At 35.7% G+C, this 17,522-nt stretch overlaps 1 protein-coding gene across 12 annotated transcripts in view; it reads right to left on the bottom strand.

Annotated features, from left to right (window-relative positions):
• Positions 1-17,522, bottom strand: part of KCNMA1 (potassium calcium-activated channel subfamily M alpha 1) — a 402,729-nt gene that overhangs the window by 162,588 nt on the left and 222,619 nt on the right. For all 12 annotated transcript variants that reach the window (XM_030950724.1, XM_030950723.1, XM_030950725.1 and 9 more), the window contains 2 exons: positions 13,192-13,285; positions 12,179-12,290 (listed from right to left, as the gene is read on the bottom strand). In XM_030950724.1, the coding sequence (XP_030806584.1) occupies positions 12,179-12,290; positions 13,192-13,285 (206 nt within the window). The remainder of the gene's footprint in view (positions 1-12,178; positions 12,291-13,191; positions 13,286-17,522) is intronic.

The following is a 17,522-nucleotide window of genomic DNA, read 5'->3' as shown; positions in this document are numbered from 1 at the left end:
TATCTGCACTTTGCCCTCAATAGGAAGGAAAGTGAAACAACACAGAAAAAAACAAATCTGGAATTTAACAGATAATAAAAACCCAAATCATACCATTTGCTTTATAAAGGATCCCATCTCCTTTTAATTTATATTCACAAAATTACACATGTAGAAACTCAGATGTTCATTGACTGCCACACTATCATGACATATATTGCCTGCACACTAGCCACTATGAAAATAACTTTTTCTTCAAAGTTAGCATTGTCCCAACGTTATCCATTAAGAAACACTTCATTAAGTATGCTTTAATAAGTATCTAAATTTCAAATAATGAAATTGCATACAATATATATAAATTATATATCTACAACAAAAATTTTAATATTTTCTAATAAAATATTTTAATTTATTTACTTACATAATTAACTAATCACTTCTGTTCATAATTAAAAATTGAACTTTTACACCCATTACCTACAGCACCCCCTAACATACATACATTGGTAAGAACCCCTCCAGGACTTAGGATTTTTGGTATCAGGGAAGATGAATGTTGAATAGGAAAGATTTTCAAAGGCTGCATTTTGAAAAAGAAATAAATGAATGTGAAGGTTGTGGAAGGTATTCAAACCATATTAGGATTTTATAGTTATCTTGCTGTGATTCATTCTTCTACTGTCACAACACTGCAATCAATACTTGGAACTTCACTGGCTCCCTTGACTAACTTCAGAGAAAAGCATCCCATAACAGAATTAAGTAAAAGTGAGCAAACTGTTAAAATGTGAAAATAATCCTCACATCACTTTCAGCACGCAATGTCAGTGCTCTATTTGGCTACTAATATTCCATCTAGCTCTCAGCAAAAAAAGACCTTCTGCTAGGCTCTGCAAGTATGATCCACACCCCCAAGCCTAGCGCCAGCTGCAATTACTCCCTGTCTTCAAGCAAATGACACTTTGGATGGCCAAGGGCCTGCAGGGTGGATGAATGAGACTGGCATTAACTGCTGCCTGCACAGGGCTTGGAAAGGCACCAGTATAGCTCTGTAGTGCACCATGAGCTCACCCATTCACAAAAACTCCTTCAGGTTTGTAGGAAAACGTTCCACATGGTGTGGGGCTGATCAAAGAAAAACACAATCAGCAATTAGGAAGACAATAAAGATGACAGATAATTTCCGCAGAGAAGCAGAGTAACTATGTGATAATGGAGAACTAATGACTGGAGAGTTTTGAGTACCTCAGAAATCTCAAAAAACATTTTCCTCTCAGTCATCCATGCTTCTAAGGGACTACAACAATTTACTTTTGATTATGAAGATTATGATTGCTAGATATCCCAACTTTAATGCAAAACCTCTTCAAACTGAACTTCACACTTCAGATAATAGACAGCTGATTCATTTCAGCTAAACATCCACAGTGATGCTTCAATATTACTGTTTTGAATAAAACCAGCACTCCTTGAAGGATAATGCTTAACAAAATGCTGTGTACTAAACCTGTCTATGTAGCACAGTTCCATCTGCCTTACTTTATAAAAGGTAATTTTAAAAGATGGCAAAATAATTTCCCTGTATAAGTCACCTATAACTGCAACAATAAAATGGCTTTAGAAAGAAAGCTTTATAGCAGTTTTACTTAAGTAGAAGCCCTCATTTTTCCAAGTTTTAACACTATTTTTAAATTAAAATATGCATTATTCTCTTTTTGTATTTGCCTCATGTTATATATTTACTAGCAACAAACAAATGAAGTTATGATGTTAAATACACTGCTTTTCCAACATTCAGCTTTTGAATCAAAGCGCATCTGGGGAGATATCATAGGAAAACCTGCTTCTGGTAAATGCAATTTTGAAGACAAGCTTAGGTATCTGAAACCTAAAATACCAAGAAAACAATTTTTTCACTTCATATCCCTTTATACATATCAAAGCAGAGAAGTTCACTAGACAGATTTAGAGAAAAAAAATCTTTAATAACTATATAAAATTTATAAATACAATGTACTGACTTTTACATAAACAATTAAAAACTAAATGCCTGAATGGAACAAAAATGCACTCCCAAGTTTAGCAGCATCTTCTTTAACACCATTACAAATTAAAAAGTTCCTGAACAGAAGAAACTAAGAACAGCAACAAAAAAGGAGACAGATCTAAAGAACCTGTATATCCTGACCTCTGAGCATCATTAGCTTTATTGGCAAACTTTCTGGCAATCCATTAGGTGAGCCACTGCACTGCAAGTAGCTATGGAAGAGTCAATAACTTCAGAGATGTTTTTGTGGTGCAGAAATATGTCCTTCATTTAACAGATTGCTCTGATGTGTTTCTATTTTCATTTAGAATTTGAGACAGTATGATACTAAACACTGCTGAAGGTGATAACAAGTTTAATGAAGGCTAAATATCTGTGGGTCAGCAGTGAATCAAGTGTAAGCCCTGTATAATGAAAGAGTATAAACACACAAGTACTTGAGAATGTCAAGCATTCAAAAAATTGATGTGAAACAAGTAGCAAAATGTGACAAACTATGAAGGATACTGTTCCCTTGACTTAAGTCAATATGGTATAAATATCCTGCAATTCAAAACTTCAGAAAAAGCCTTAAATATTTCAGCTGTAAGAACACTTCTCTACATGCTGTCTGACTTTGTATTAAGTTTTCCTTCTCTATATGCTGTCGGACTTCGTATAGCAAAATACTGCAACTGTAAAGACAGAAGAGTGGATAAAGGAACAGATTTTCAGCCATCCAACTATTAATTCTGAAATGTCACATGAGCAGGAAGGTCAAAACTTAACAGATTCACAAAATATTCTGGAAGGGACCCACCAGGATTAAGTGCAACTCCCAGGTATTTGGCCCATACAGGGACCAAACCCACAGCCTTGGTGTTACCAGCAGCAGGCTCGCACCAACTGCTTTTCTCATATTGATATGGAGCACTGAAGCACAAGAAGTCATCTTTCCTAATCCCAGTGGGGTTTGGACCACTCAGGTGATGGTCAAGCAGGGCATGTAAATGACCATATTAATGAAGTTTCCCCTTTCGAATGTAGAATGATAACAGGAGTGGAAAATCTTAATCAAATTCTGTCTTGACTTTTCTTAGTTTCATATCTATAAAGTGAGATAATTACCAAAAGATTACGGGAAGGATATGAATGATCCAGTTTAAATAAACCTCCAGTCTCAGGTGAGTACATCAGTTCCATCAGAGCCCTTTGATATTCAGAAAAAACAGACGGAAAAGAACTTTCTCAAGTCTCATATGGAATTCTTAACTTCTAATCTTTCTAGTGAAAGCCCAACTATCTTTGCATCAGTTTATATCAACTCCAGTCTCAATAGGATTTGCCTTTGATTAATTCAGTCTTGCAAAAAAGTCAGGAGGAACATAGCTGTGCAGTTTGGGGTTTTTAATTACTTAAACTGAATAATGCATCTTTTCTTAATTCCACATAAACCCAGACTCACGCACCACAGAGCACACTATGTGCTGAATTAATGAGAACTACATGGACATTGCAGTACTTTTGGTCCAGGGTTTAGAAGATAAAATAGTTCCTTTGAGCAGTGTTACAGAAATTAGAAACGCAAAATGACCCAAAGATCAAAAAGAGTAATGAGAAATCATGGAACTCATGTTAAAAATGCCAAAATGTAAACTGTCATGTTCTAGGTATAGGTACTTCTAGCTTTGGATTTAGGCAGAAATCAATTATATTATTTATAAAGTTGCTTGTAAACAACAAGCATTCAAAATTCAAAGTTGAGAAGATCGCACTCAGCAACAAACCAACTCAGATCCAAAATATTTTAAAAAATACAGTCAAAAAATCAATGGATGAAGCTATCAGGGGAATAACTACGGGATCGTGTATAAAGACTAGACTGAATGCCTACAAGGAACTACACATATTAATGTACCACCTGGGAGCCAAGAAATGAAATTTTATTTTGAACTGGTCTTTCAGCTGACATAAGAACCAGTCAAATTTTTTAAAAAATAGAAATCAATCTAATCTCTCATATTACCATTACAGAAAGTGTGCAAGTCAGTTACATGCTGTAGATAGCTCAAGAAAATTTGGAAATCATCTGACTGATGATAATGTGACACTAAAAGAAGCATTTCTAACTGCCCCTCATTCAAGTAAACACAAATGCCCAAAGACAGAATAAGTAATTATGGGGTCCCTCAGCAGTTCGAGGGAATGGGTTCTCTCCTTTTACAGTATTGTTCCACATTCCATTAAAGAGAAAACTCAACAGTCCAGGTAGCCTTCATTTAAGCAGACAAACTTAATTACAGAGTCAGAAAGACCACTGAAACCATGAGAAAATCCAAGGGCAGTCATAAAGTAATGAAACTGATAATAAAAAGCAGGATAAAAAGAAAATAGTCTTTTTTTTTCACATAACATCTAGTTATTGAGAACATATTTTAACTGAACAGAAAAAGGATATGGAGAAAAGAAAATTATGTAATATCTATTAAGAAATGCAAAATGTTTTGCTATTAAAGGAAATTGCAGTGATTTGCTTTTCAGCATAAATCCTTTATACTTGCTATTACTATCCTGTTATTAACCTAGAGGGGAGTATGGCTGAATTAAATCTCAGCAAAGTTGAAATTCATTATTATAAACAACTTCAAATTTAACAGCCAAACTACAACAAAATAGCATTCTGTGTTTCTCAATCACTAAATTTGGCAGACTGATCTTTAATATTTATGATTGATGTCCAGAAAAAACATGACATAGAACACCAAGCAATGATGACAATAGATAATTTGGCTACACCAAGCTAAAGAAAAGTCTAGCTGCTTACGTTCCTTTGTATAAAATATACATAAAACCAGCTTGGCTTACAGCCTAGTACCTGAAAAACATATGCTAAAGAACGTTAATATACCTGTAGAAGTTCTAAATATGATAACCCTGAAAGAATACTGAGTATTCACTGAAGGGAGGGTTGGTTATATGACAAGGAAATCTTACTACGAATTCAAATTCAGGTCACTTAAATGAAAATACTAATAATGTTTACTGTTCTTAAAAAAAAAATCCAGGCCAAAACAGTAATATATTTTTCCATTTAAAAACAGCAGAACACAAAAAAGAATAAAACATTTATGGAATATATTAACCAACCACAGACTTACTGCATTGCAAAGACATTTTAATCGTAGCATAGCATGACTAGAAACATGGTGGACATTTCAGTAATAATGGAGAAAAAGCAGAAGTTTCCCATGTATATTTTATTTCAGAACATAGAAAAAGCCAATCATGTAATGACTGCATACTTGCCTTCCTAATGTGACTAAGAAGACTAAGGAGAATGCAAATAAACACATCTGTTAAGCCAGACATTTCTAAGTCATCATGTCTGGGTAACTTGCATCCAATAGTTTTTAAAACTCTGTGGGCTACTTAGAGTTGGTTCTAGGCAAGTCTGGCACATGTAGTTTATAGAAGTTCCAGAAAGAAGTTTATGTTATTTCCATAAGCTTAAAAGAAACAACCATGAGCCTATTAATTAATCTAAGACAAAACAAAGAATTCTACTACAAAGTATTTGAGTAGTCAAGATAAGTAATAATTTTTAAGTATACATTTAGAAAAGCATCATATACCATTTGCTTTTCCATTAAATGACATGTTTGAGTGACAGAGCTATAAGTACTGATGTAATTTACTCAGCATTGCCATGGCACTCATTAAATGGACTAAACCCCAGGGAGTCTTAAAATGTATCTGGCATGTCTTCCCTGGAAGTCTTGTCAGGAATGTGTTCTTGACCTAAGTTATTTAATACTTCTATTAATATTCTGCCTTATAATGCTAAGCAATGATATATGAGGATGAAATTCTTGGTACTGAAGGGAGTAAGTTACTGACAAGCAGGGCTTGGAACCAGGTAAAGCAGGATGGCAACAAACAATATGCATTCATTTATAGGCAACATTTGCATGAATTTAACTGTAAGTTTAGGACTGGATTATTTTTTTTCTTCCACTGAAGGTACATTCTTGCTCAGTCAGGTTATAGATGAAAGAGGTCAAGTTAGTCCATCCAGCCTGGTAAGTACAGTAGGAACCACTTTTTAAAGCTATATAACTGTTATCAAGTATGATATTAGCTTTCAACAGCTTCTCAAAATTCAGAAACAAGGACTACTTTTGGGCTAAGCCAGCCACTCATTCACACATGAAAAAAAATCAAGATACTGCCCTGCCTATCACCCCTCCCCATCAGGGCAGAACTGAAATCAGAATGTTACTGGGGTCATTTTTCTGTGCAATGTTAAGTACCACTCACAGACAGAGGCAGACTGGGAACAATTGATTTAAATTATCCTGTTTTCTTTGAGTTCACAGAGGTAGGGAAGCAAGAGCACAGTTTCTATGCATGTCAGATGACAGACACTAATAACACTTGAAATTAGTGCTGTCCCTGTGTTTCTGCTCTGCTCCAGTGTCTTCTGGCTACTTGTTTGACTTCTCATCAGTGGAGGAGAGAGGAGAAGAGTATCATCATAAATGAATGCAACAATATCCATAAAAATCTACCCTGCATTAGGCAAATAAATACTTGTCACAAGGTTACCTTCTGGCCTTAACATTGCAGCAACTCAAATGCCTGTTGGGAAGTATTACTTTAACTGGGGCCCTATCAAAATGTACATGCTCTGTGAAACCTGAAGTGATTAAAGTGTCTAGAAAAAGGAAAAAAAAATGTCTTCAATACAATGCCAATGTAATACAGTCCATTCAATGACAGATTACTGACAAATCACCAAGCACACTGAGCATTCAAAACTCTTTTCATTAAATTCATTGACACCTGTTTGAAGGCATTTGAAGTACAGAAAGAAATGTTACCATATATAAAAGCAGTACACATGAACACATACCTAAAATAAAGTTCTTCTAGGAAATTTTAGAGAATTTGGCTTCCATTATATATAAAATAATGCCCAATTTAAGTAAAATGACCAAAAAATACATCAAAGCTCTATAAAAGATGCTAGTTTTGTAAGAAATATTGTAGAATTTGGATGTGCATTCAAAGATTCCACCAATAGATGGCAGAAATGCACAACACTTGATAAAGTTATTGCAAATGACTGCAAATTTAAGGTGTTGAGCAAGGGAGCTTTGCAACCTGTAGATGCACCAAAATCCAGTAAATTAATGCAAAGTGAAAGTGGTATCCCTATAACCAAGTTATCAGAGGCTTCTTCATGTCAGTTTAACTAAATTCCATTAAACTATCTAAGTTTTCCAAAAGGAATAAAGTGTTCTACAGATTCAAATACGCTTTCAGGCTGAGCTGCTCTGTAGAGATTATGGCAAGGAAGTCTACAGGGCATTAAAACAAATATTGTTTTCATGTACAGATTTTTAACTAAAGCTTCATCTTGAGGAACACTTGCTGGATGGGCAGAAGGCTTCACACCATGACCTTAACTACCTTAATAAGACACATTCAATTTTTCTCCAAAGTAATTTCATTTATCTCTAAACCAATTTCATTCTCCGATTCAACAAGAAAGCTGAAATTCCACCAGAGTTGTTGGAAATACTCTTCTCTGACCAGGCATTGATACTGAAACCACAAGTCTTATCCAAAATTAACTGACGTGTGTGGAACAGGACCTGGACAGAATTTGAGCAAGCACTGGAAAAAAGAAACCCTTCCCAAACTGCACTAATCACCACCTGAAGAGATTTGTTCTCTGTGCTTCGCATGTGTCTATATTTACATCTGTTGCCTCTCTTCTTTACCCCAGTATATTTATCAAATTATTTTCTGGAAAAAAAAGTACAAAATCACCAGCAACTTAGACTAAAAGGCATTTCAGGGGATAAGGATGAAGAAAAAATCTTCCTGATAATAGAATTCATAGGAATCACACAGTTTCTATCACTTGATATTCTGTACAGTAAAATAGATGAAACACGCAGTCAGAAAAAGGAAGTAACATTGTTTAAAAGACCTTTTCATCTTTAATTTCTGTGATTCAATAATAAGACACTATCAAATTCATATATTATGTTGTATTAATAACTTTGCATTAATATCACAATCTAAGGCTGATTGTTCCTAATTCACATATTCTTGCAAATGTGAAGCCAAGATCATATTTCTTATGTTAAATCCCCCTCTAACAATACAATCCTATCAAGGCAATTTAGTTCAATATAGTCAGATCATAAAATCAATATTTCTTTTTTCATGAGCATACAAGTACATGATTAAAGGCATTTCAGTTATTTGAATTGGCTTTGTTATCACAGAAGACAGAATAAGGGTTTTAAGTGTGTAAAGTGTTATTGAGTCTTTACTAAATAAAACTGGAAGACATTAACTTGTTGTAGCACTCCAATTTTTCAGACTGCAACCTATCCAAAGGAAAAAAGTTCTGAATCTGAAAATTAGCTAGGATACTCAAATTATGACAACTTTGTGGTTAAAAAAAACAACCAAACAAACAACAAAATTTACCATGCCATTATTTCTTCCATTGCAAATTATCTTTGTCGAACAACCCTTTTAGCCTACCTTCACTTAGACTATAAACAAAATACACAAACTTGGCAATGCACAGAAATAATTTGGTTAAAATTCACTGCCAAAGTCACCTGTAAATCATTCTTCCCTTGGGAAGAGTCTCTCCACTCTGTAGAATCCTGCACCTGGAGAACTGTCCTACCATTATCAGAAAGTTTCTTGTATAGAGTTGCAAGCAATACATATGATTTGATAAAGCACATGTAGCTCATGAGCAAGTATCTACACAAATGCTACTGTTTGCAAAACAGTGTTGAAAAAATGTCATGGGGATCTACATGAAAATGAGCATCCAAAAACACACTGATGTTTGTATCTGTACAGTTTTCAAGTCAGAACATAAGAAATCTTTATATAGCATAATAAAGCACTATACATCACTGAATTATACAGATTCATTGAAAATTTATTTATTTCCTATCTGTACTTCCCCCAATTTTTCAATAATATGTAGCTCTTTCCATATGCAAAATGGACTCTTTTCACGCGCTTCCTTTTCTTATGCTGTCCTGTGCATGCAAAAGAGATACCACAGAAACCCTTTCTGAAGAATATACGTAAAAATCTGGTATTTCGCAGGTTTGTAGAGCTGTTTTGCCTCCAGCTTTACTTTAGACATTGATCACAATGGCATTCCTAAAAAACTTTTGAAAAAGCATAATCTGATCTGTCTTTCAATACCAAATGTTGTCTGCAAACTGGAATCTAGGTAGAAGACTAGATTTGAAACATCCTCTATGAATACTGATTGAAAATTTAATTCACATACAGCATTTCAAGATGCAAAAATATATGTAAAGAACAGCTGAATACAAAGGAGTATCAAGGAAAGGAGATGGATTCACATACTAAGAGCTGCATAATAGGCAAATGATGGCATTTCTGAGCTAGCATAAGAACAGAAAAAATCCACTGGTTTTCCACTTCTGTACATGATCAGATGATACATCCAGAGCGTGGCCTCTGCTGTGCTTCACATCTTTCTGTAAGCACTTACTGCTTCAAAGGCAAAGTTTATTATTTATTTAGGATAGCTTGGTTTCTTTAAAATACTGCTCAAACTGTGGGTCTATAGTGATACTACTCAGTTAGCTAAACCAGGATAGCTCTTGTAGAATTGGGCATTCAGAGAGCCACTTGGGAACTCTGATTCTGCCAAGTACTTCAATGAACTCATTACAGCTGACTGACATAAATCAATAATGAAATAAACTGGAAAGACCCTGATGCACAATACATTCCAGATGGTGTGTTTTATTTTGCTCCTAAATGATCTTGAAATCTAAAGCATACAAAGGAAACCTGCTAAACCATTAAGAAATTCTTAAAATGTGCCAATGTTGAACGATTTTTATTTGCCTCACTAAAAGGCAAACCTCCCTGCTAATCCTACATACACATAGGGACAACTTGTGCAAAACCCACAACTTATTTGTTCTGAATCCCCCTCAGCAGAAGGATATCTCTCTCAATTACAATATTTATATAAAAGAAAAAGGTAAAGTAGCCATCTAACCTGAAACTAAATAATATGGTCTAAACACACTCCATTTCCCCCCGACCCACACATTCAGTACTACCAGGGCATTACCTACACGTATGATTTTAGCTCTACAGGCAGTAAATTTGGCCATCCCTTTCAAAGTTGTAAAAAGGAATATACAGGCTTCATTAATACGCTTTGATATATTCACTTAAAAATCCTTTTGTCACATTTCTTCTCAAAATACCTTGCTGGTCTAAATTAAAGCTATGTTAGGAATCCAAACTATTCACATTTTTGAATTAGTGAATGATTTCACTAAGGAAGATTTATCTAAAATGAAAACCCCTCTGGAAGCAGGTGCAAAGCTAAAACATGTAAACATGTTACTCTAAGATGACTACATTAAAAAACACATCAGTTTTTTGCCTCAGCAGGTGATAAATGTCTCAGGGGAACTCCACAAGGAAACAGGCAAAGTGGGGCTATAAACAAGAAATCAAGATAAAGTGATGTTGGTGTAATTAAGAGATATGGAAATTCTTTCAACCTATGAGTGCTCAACTCTTCCTGAAAACTGACATAAAACTTATGAAATCCATACAGCAGAAACTGCTAAATGTGCAAACGCTCTCATTATCCCTGTCAGTACTGTTAGCTGGATTGCTGTGTCACCATGAGTCAGTCAATTACGCAGTCACTTTCATGAAGGGTATTCATTCCAAATAATTATCTCTGCCTCATTTCCCAGAGTTTGTGGTCTCGCTACTTTCTCATTTCATATTCCTTTTCAATGGATTCTGTGATTCTATTGATTCTCTCAGATAGACTTAATCTCCAAGGATTTCAATCTCAAAGTTTTTGGGAAACTCTGATACATCCCATACAGGAGTGAAAATCCATCCCTCTAATTCACATAATGCAAGGAATCTGAGATAAAGTTATAGCTACTGAAATTGGCAATTTTCTTTCAAGGACAAGCATGTTTTTTACTTACATATCTTCTTTTTAAATTTTATTTCATATTATAATGTGGAGCTGTATGACATTTTCTCTTTCAAAAAGCCTTACTTAGTTTTCCATATATGACAGAAGTGATATGTGATAAAGAGAGTAATCATATGAGGATGTGTAGTGATCTTTTCTGGCTGTTTTACTGCTTTCTTTGCTGGCATACTACTAACCACTGATATGACCTTTACTGTGGTTATAACTTTACTGATCTCTTTCCATAAAAAAAAAATCATCAATAATTTTTGTATCTTTGCACGTCTATATTAAGATGAAAATGTTAAAAGACTATTAAAGACCCTTTGGTTCATTTTATTTTCTGTATGAAACATTTAAGATAACTATTTTCTTCAGTTTTCAGGGACAATGAGTGCCTGTATTTCTGGAGGCATGAACTGCCAAACTGTGAGGTTTCAGATATCGTCTAAAGACATGCCATGTTTAGGATGTTAATAAAAAAATCACAACATTTGACGTTCATTTTTCCTAATGAAAGTGCCTATAACAGTTGTACAAGAAACTCCATTTGGCACATTATGGATGTTTTTTAATTGAGTGTCCTCTCTATTTCATTTTGCATTCCCTTTTACATGCGGCATACCTTTTCTAATGCATTCCTAGCAGTCCAGCAAAAATATTAAGTGTCTAAATGTATCTCCCAAATCAGTCACTTCAGTGGATTCAAAATTTAGACACACTGGCTTAAAAAATGCAATGAGAATAAATTGATTTCATTGTTGACAATGATCCATGGCAATCCAGTTCAGTGAATGAATGATCTATATCACCTGTTTAGGTTGTGAGCTGAGACAAATCAAATTCATGGTTTGATAAAGGCAGGCTACTGTTACACAGCACTTCCAAAATGGAGTTCTCCACCACTTAGAGTAGGAGATTATACTAATGAGTTGAAAACAAAACAGATATAGTAAGTGCTTTTTCTGACAAAATCCACCTTTCTGCTTAAAATTCACTTTGAAAACTACTTTGGAAACATTCTTCTATTTACACAATGACAAAAGATGAACAAATTCTCCACCCAAATGTGCAAAGTTGAAGTAATTTTATAACAAGCATTTTAAAGGTTAAACTATTTTACTTACCAAGCCAACTTCTGTTTAAATATACTGACACAAACACTGGAGGGACCGTGAAGAAATCTACCACTGAGTTAACTTCTAGCCAAAACCATAGCTTGTCATTGGCTGCTATAAACTGGAAAGAAAAAGAAAAGCGGGGAAGAGATGAAAGAATCAGACTATTATCATGCTGATTTCAGGTATCTGTTCTAAAATCTTAAACCCAAAAGTCAGTGTAGTAACTGATGTTTTATGTCAGTCCAGACAAAACGTGGAAAGAAGTCTGTATTGCAAATTTCTTGATAATAACACTGAGATTAAAATGAAAGGTCTAACTAGAGAGATAGATCATCTATGTTATCAGTTGTAATATCTGTGCTAAAATACTTTTTCCACATTTGTTGACGATGTATCACTAATATTAGAAAAGTGTAGGCAATTATAAAGTATTTGGAAGTACATCACTTTTGTTCCAGCACACCAAATATGCTGGTGGTAGTGTTATCATGCATTTGGCATTCACAAATTTCTCAATACAGAGCTGTTTACAGAGTCCCATTATTACAAGTCCAGAGGAGATCAGCAGGGTCCCTCCTACAAGGCATAGTTTGGGACTGCAGCACTTCAGGCATGTGGTCATTTCTCTCTCCTGAATACAAAATCAGCCCTGGGAAACTGGCAAGCTTAGATGCCAAGGGCATCATAGTTAGAACTTGCCTATGTGCTTAAATAAGGTGAAACTACCATTTGCATTTGATTAATAATTAAAAAATAATAAAATACTTGCTTTATATAAACATTAGAAATACAAATAAAGGCAAAAAAACTAGTGTATATCATGAGGATATTTAACGGAGCAGCTCTATCTAAGCCTTAAAACTTTGACTTACACATCTCAAAACAATGCTCATATTTTTCATTAAAGAAGATATTAATTGTCTTTCTTTCAAAGAAAATACAATCTCTATTTCAATCACCAAATACAGCAGCAGCTGCCTTCCCTCCCTGCCTCCTGCTACCAAAGAGACACTACTTACACGCAAGCCGAAGTAGAGTAGGAAGAACACATTGAAAGCCATGTCGATCTGTAATGTGAAATCTTTGTAGAAATTCTGGCAGGATTCTATTGGGCTATTTGAAAAACAAAGAAATCAGAATAAACTGTCAGTATGTGAGTTTCTACTCTGCTGAGAATTGTTTGCATTTCATTAAAGACCTTGATCCAGAAATCATGTTTCTGTTTTCCAGTCGTTTACTAGATACAAGCAAGCATTTCAAAGGAACTATTTGATTCATTCAGTTAGTCATTCATACAGTATTCATATTCACCTCTTCAGGTAATATTTGAGAATTAACATGCAGATACCTTTAGGAGAGGACAAGCAGGAGAATACCTCAGGATTGCTTAACCCCACATTAACCCTTAAAGAACTGACTTCTTTCTAAAGGACACACCTATGATACTTTAGGAAGAAACCTAACAAGTACACAGGTACAATAAAACATTACATGCTTTTAATTCATAAAACCTTTAACAAAAAACAGTTGCTTAGGAATACATTACCCATTAGCAACCTGGAGTACTTAGTCTTGTACAATCCCTCGTTTATAAAAAGTTGATTGGATTTTTTTTTCCTTTTTCTCACTTTTTTTTTGGTATGGCCATTTAAGGTACTTTATGTACAGTCCTATGAACTGAGTAGAAAAGCAGCATAGCCCACTGGTAAAATTAAATAACAAAATAAATTGAAGAATTTGAAGCAGTACTCTAAGGGTTAATTTCTGCATGCAGGTTAATTAAAATACCTTTGTGTGTATCAGGCAGCCATTGCAAATTTTAGCTTCTTATTTTATGCTCTATTTGACAGTGGGACAGATCCAAAGCTTGCTCTATACAAACTGGTACTTTATATATATATACTTTTATCTAAGGAAGGTGGTAACTTCCGTAAGTATCATCAGTGATTTATTTGTAAGGTTTCTAAAACAGGTTGTTGAAGCCACAGTCCAATGTTGTAGTCATAGACCAAAGTGAAAATCATGTCCCAATATATGTTGATGTATATACTATATATACATAATGTCCCACCATATATACATATATATACACACATATATTGCAAATGATCATGTGTTCCTCACAACTGTAACAGAGGGAAACTAGAACGTAGATCATTTGAACATTTGGAGCCCTAGAAAACTCCTTTTAGAAAAGCAGAAATTTGTTGGCTTTCTAGATCAAATAAATCACTGAACATGAATGTAATACCAGTTAGTATAGCAGAAGTTCTGCAAATATAATGCTAGACTGCTCAACAAGCAAGATTCTATGCGTTATGAATGTCAGGTACCTAACTTAAGGCATAAAGGAAATTACCTGGACTACCAGGTCATTACACATGCAGCCAAATTTTCCATTCCTTGTATACATTTCAGGTCAAACAAGTTAATTACAGCATGCTCTCTCCTGTCTCTAGATGCATGAATGTATACAGCAAAATTCTCCTTGATGTACAATAGCTTCATATTTTAAGAAGCTTCAGTGCTATAGGAAATTGTATTAAAACTGTTTTTCAAAGGCTATTTGAAAAGGCATTGAAATTATGAGACACTTCTGTTATAGTTCAAATAAAATAGATTTACAAGAGCAGGCAGAAGGGAAGAGAAGCCATATGTTAACATACAGGAGAGCAGACAATACCTCATATTTACAAACACAGTTTTAGCTACAAAAACAGTGGATGTAATTTGAGAACCCAAGTGGATAATTTTCTGTACAGCACTAATGAGAACAAAGGATTTTGTCAAAATAAGGTAGGCCACACGCTGAGTCACAGTGCACCCCACCAACAGGAAATACAGAGGAACAGAATCAACAACCCTGCACCAGCCCTTAACTCCAGGTTAGGTTCCTGCAAAAGCTGGAGAAAATCACTGAAGCTAATGGAATTGCAGAGGCTTATCACCAGGATAGAGAGTAATTTTTAGTTAAGGTCAGCTAAGGTTGCAGCTAACAGCTCTACTTTTGTGTCACTGTCCTTTACAAAAACCTACAAGATCTGACAAATTACCTAATGAATAAAAAATCTTTTTTTTTTTGCAAAACACTTAGCACAATGGATGACAATTCTGATTTGTGACTTTTGTTCACCTAATAGCAAAACCACTGTTCTCCTAGTCACATCCTTTAAACTTCCTTCATTTCAAAAAGCATCCCTCTCTTTCAATGTTTAAGTTGTCCATTTCAAAGACAAACACAGCATCCTTTTTTTTTATTTCAAATGATGATTTTGTCAGAAGGACATGACACTGAAAAAAATTATCAGTTTTTTCACAGATGGATTATAAAATATTTTAAACGTTCTAAATTAAAATTTCAGTTTGGACTTTTTATTTTTCTTCTCACCAGCAGCTGACATCTGAGCTGGCAGAAAAATAGGGCCACCAATGTTTATAATTGCACAATTCAGCCTGCTGCAGAAAGAAGCCAATTTGACACTTGTCTTTACACCAAGTTTCCCAAAACCAGAAGTGCTCTAAGTACTTCTTAGTAGTGCACTAGGGTCTCCAGGACCAGTAATAATACTAATAAAACTCCCTGGTTTATATTAAAATCATATGGCATAACCTATGGGATTTTACCCCATTAGGGCAGCAAAGGTTTCACCTCTGAAAAAGACAACAGACTATTAGAACTGTTTTTACTCCCCTTCCATGCATGGTTTTATACATTTATATCACAAAAAGACAGGAGAAACTATGAGAAAATCAATGAAATAGCATTGTAGCAATGAGAGGAAAGATTTCATATAACTAGACAAAAATTACAGTAATGATAGAACTGTAAATGCAATGGGCACGTCCCCCTAAAAAAGTGGCAGGATCAGTACTCCAACAACTGGCATGCACATCTGGCAAATGAGCCAGTAGGGAAGGAACCCCACCAGAGCTGTTTTTCTGAACAGAGAACAACTGGTGACTGATGTGACAATGGAGGTTTCTTGGGCACAGCAATCACAAAACAATAGATTTTGATTTTTGGAGAAATAATGGGGAGGGCCAGCAGGACCCCCAGAGGGAAGGCTTTGGCCTGTTTATGATGCTGGTTGAGAAAGACCCTTGGGATGCAGTCCTGAAGGGCAAAGGAGTCCAGGAATGCTGGATATGATTCAAGATGCAAATTTTAAACGCATGGAAGCAGGCCATCCCTATGTGTCAGAAGATGAGGAGGGAAGACCATCAGCCTGGCTGAATAGAGAACTTGGGCTGGAATTCAGGAATAAAAGTGCATCATCTTTGGAAGAAGGGCTAGGCAACTCAGGAGGACTTCAAGGATGTTGTGAGGTTATACAGGGAGAAAACTAGAAGGGCCAAAGCCCAACTAGAACTAAATCTGGTTACTGGCATAAAAGAAAATTAAAAAAAACATTCCTAGAAATGTATTAGCAACAGAAGGAGAGCTAAGTAGAATCTCCATCTTTTAGTGGATGTGGGGGAAACATAATGCAAAGAATGAGGAGAAGTCTGGGGTAGTTAATACCTCCTTTGCTTTGCAGTCTTTAAGAGTAAGAGCAGTTGTTCTCTGGGTACCCAGTGCCCTGAGCTGGAAGACAGATGGGGAGCAGAATGAAGGCCCCACAATCCAAGGGGAAACAGTCAGTAAAATACTACACCATTTAGAACAAATCCACAGGGCTGCATGGAATCCACCCAAAGAAACTGAGGGGGGTGGCAGAAGCGCTCACCAAGCTACTTTCCATCATTTATCTGCAGACCTGGTTAACTGGAGAGGTCCCACCTCGCAGGAAATTAAGAAATATGACACCCATCTACAAGAAGGATCAGGAAGAGGATTCATGCAACTACAAGCCTGTCAGCCTGACCTTGGTGCTGGGGAAGGTCATGGGGCACAACATCTTGAGCCAGCACAGAGCACATGCAGGACACCACAGGATCAGGTCTGTTCTGTTTGGGTTTATGAAAGACAGTGCAGCTTCACCAATCTGATCTCTTTCTATGACAAGGTGACTTGCTTGGTGGATGAGGGAAAGGCTGTGAAGGCTATCCAGACTTTAGTCAAGCTTTTTACATCATTTCCCACAGTATTCCACTGGAGAAACTGGCTGCTCATAGCTTGCACTAGCTGGGTAAAAGACAGGCTGGATGGCTGAGCCCAAGGAGTGTAGCAAATACCTTGATCTATGATCTGGTCAAGGAAACTGAGTGCTCAGTAAGCTCACAGATGGCACCAAGTTGAGCAGGAGTGTTGATCTGCTAGAGGGTAGGAAGGTTCTGCAGAGGGATCTGAACAGGCTGGGTCCATGGGCTGAGGCCAATTGTACAAGGTTCAACAAGGCCAAATGCCTTG

The sequence above is a fragment of the Camarhynchus parvulus genome, chromosome 6, assembly GCF_901933205.1.
Source record: "Camarhynchus parvulus chromosome 6, STF_HiC, whole genome shotgun sequence".
Lineage (NCBI taxonomy): Eukaryota > Metazoa > Chordata > Aves > Passeriformes > Thraupidae > Camarhynchus > Camarhynchus parvulus.
Note: the sequence above shows the minus strand (reverse complement) of the source record. Positions and strands in the feature narration are given on the sequence as shown.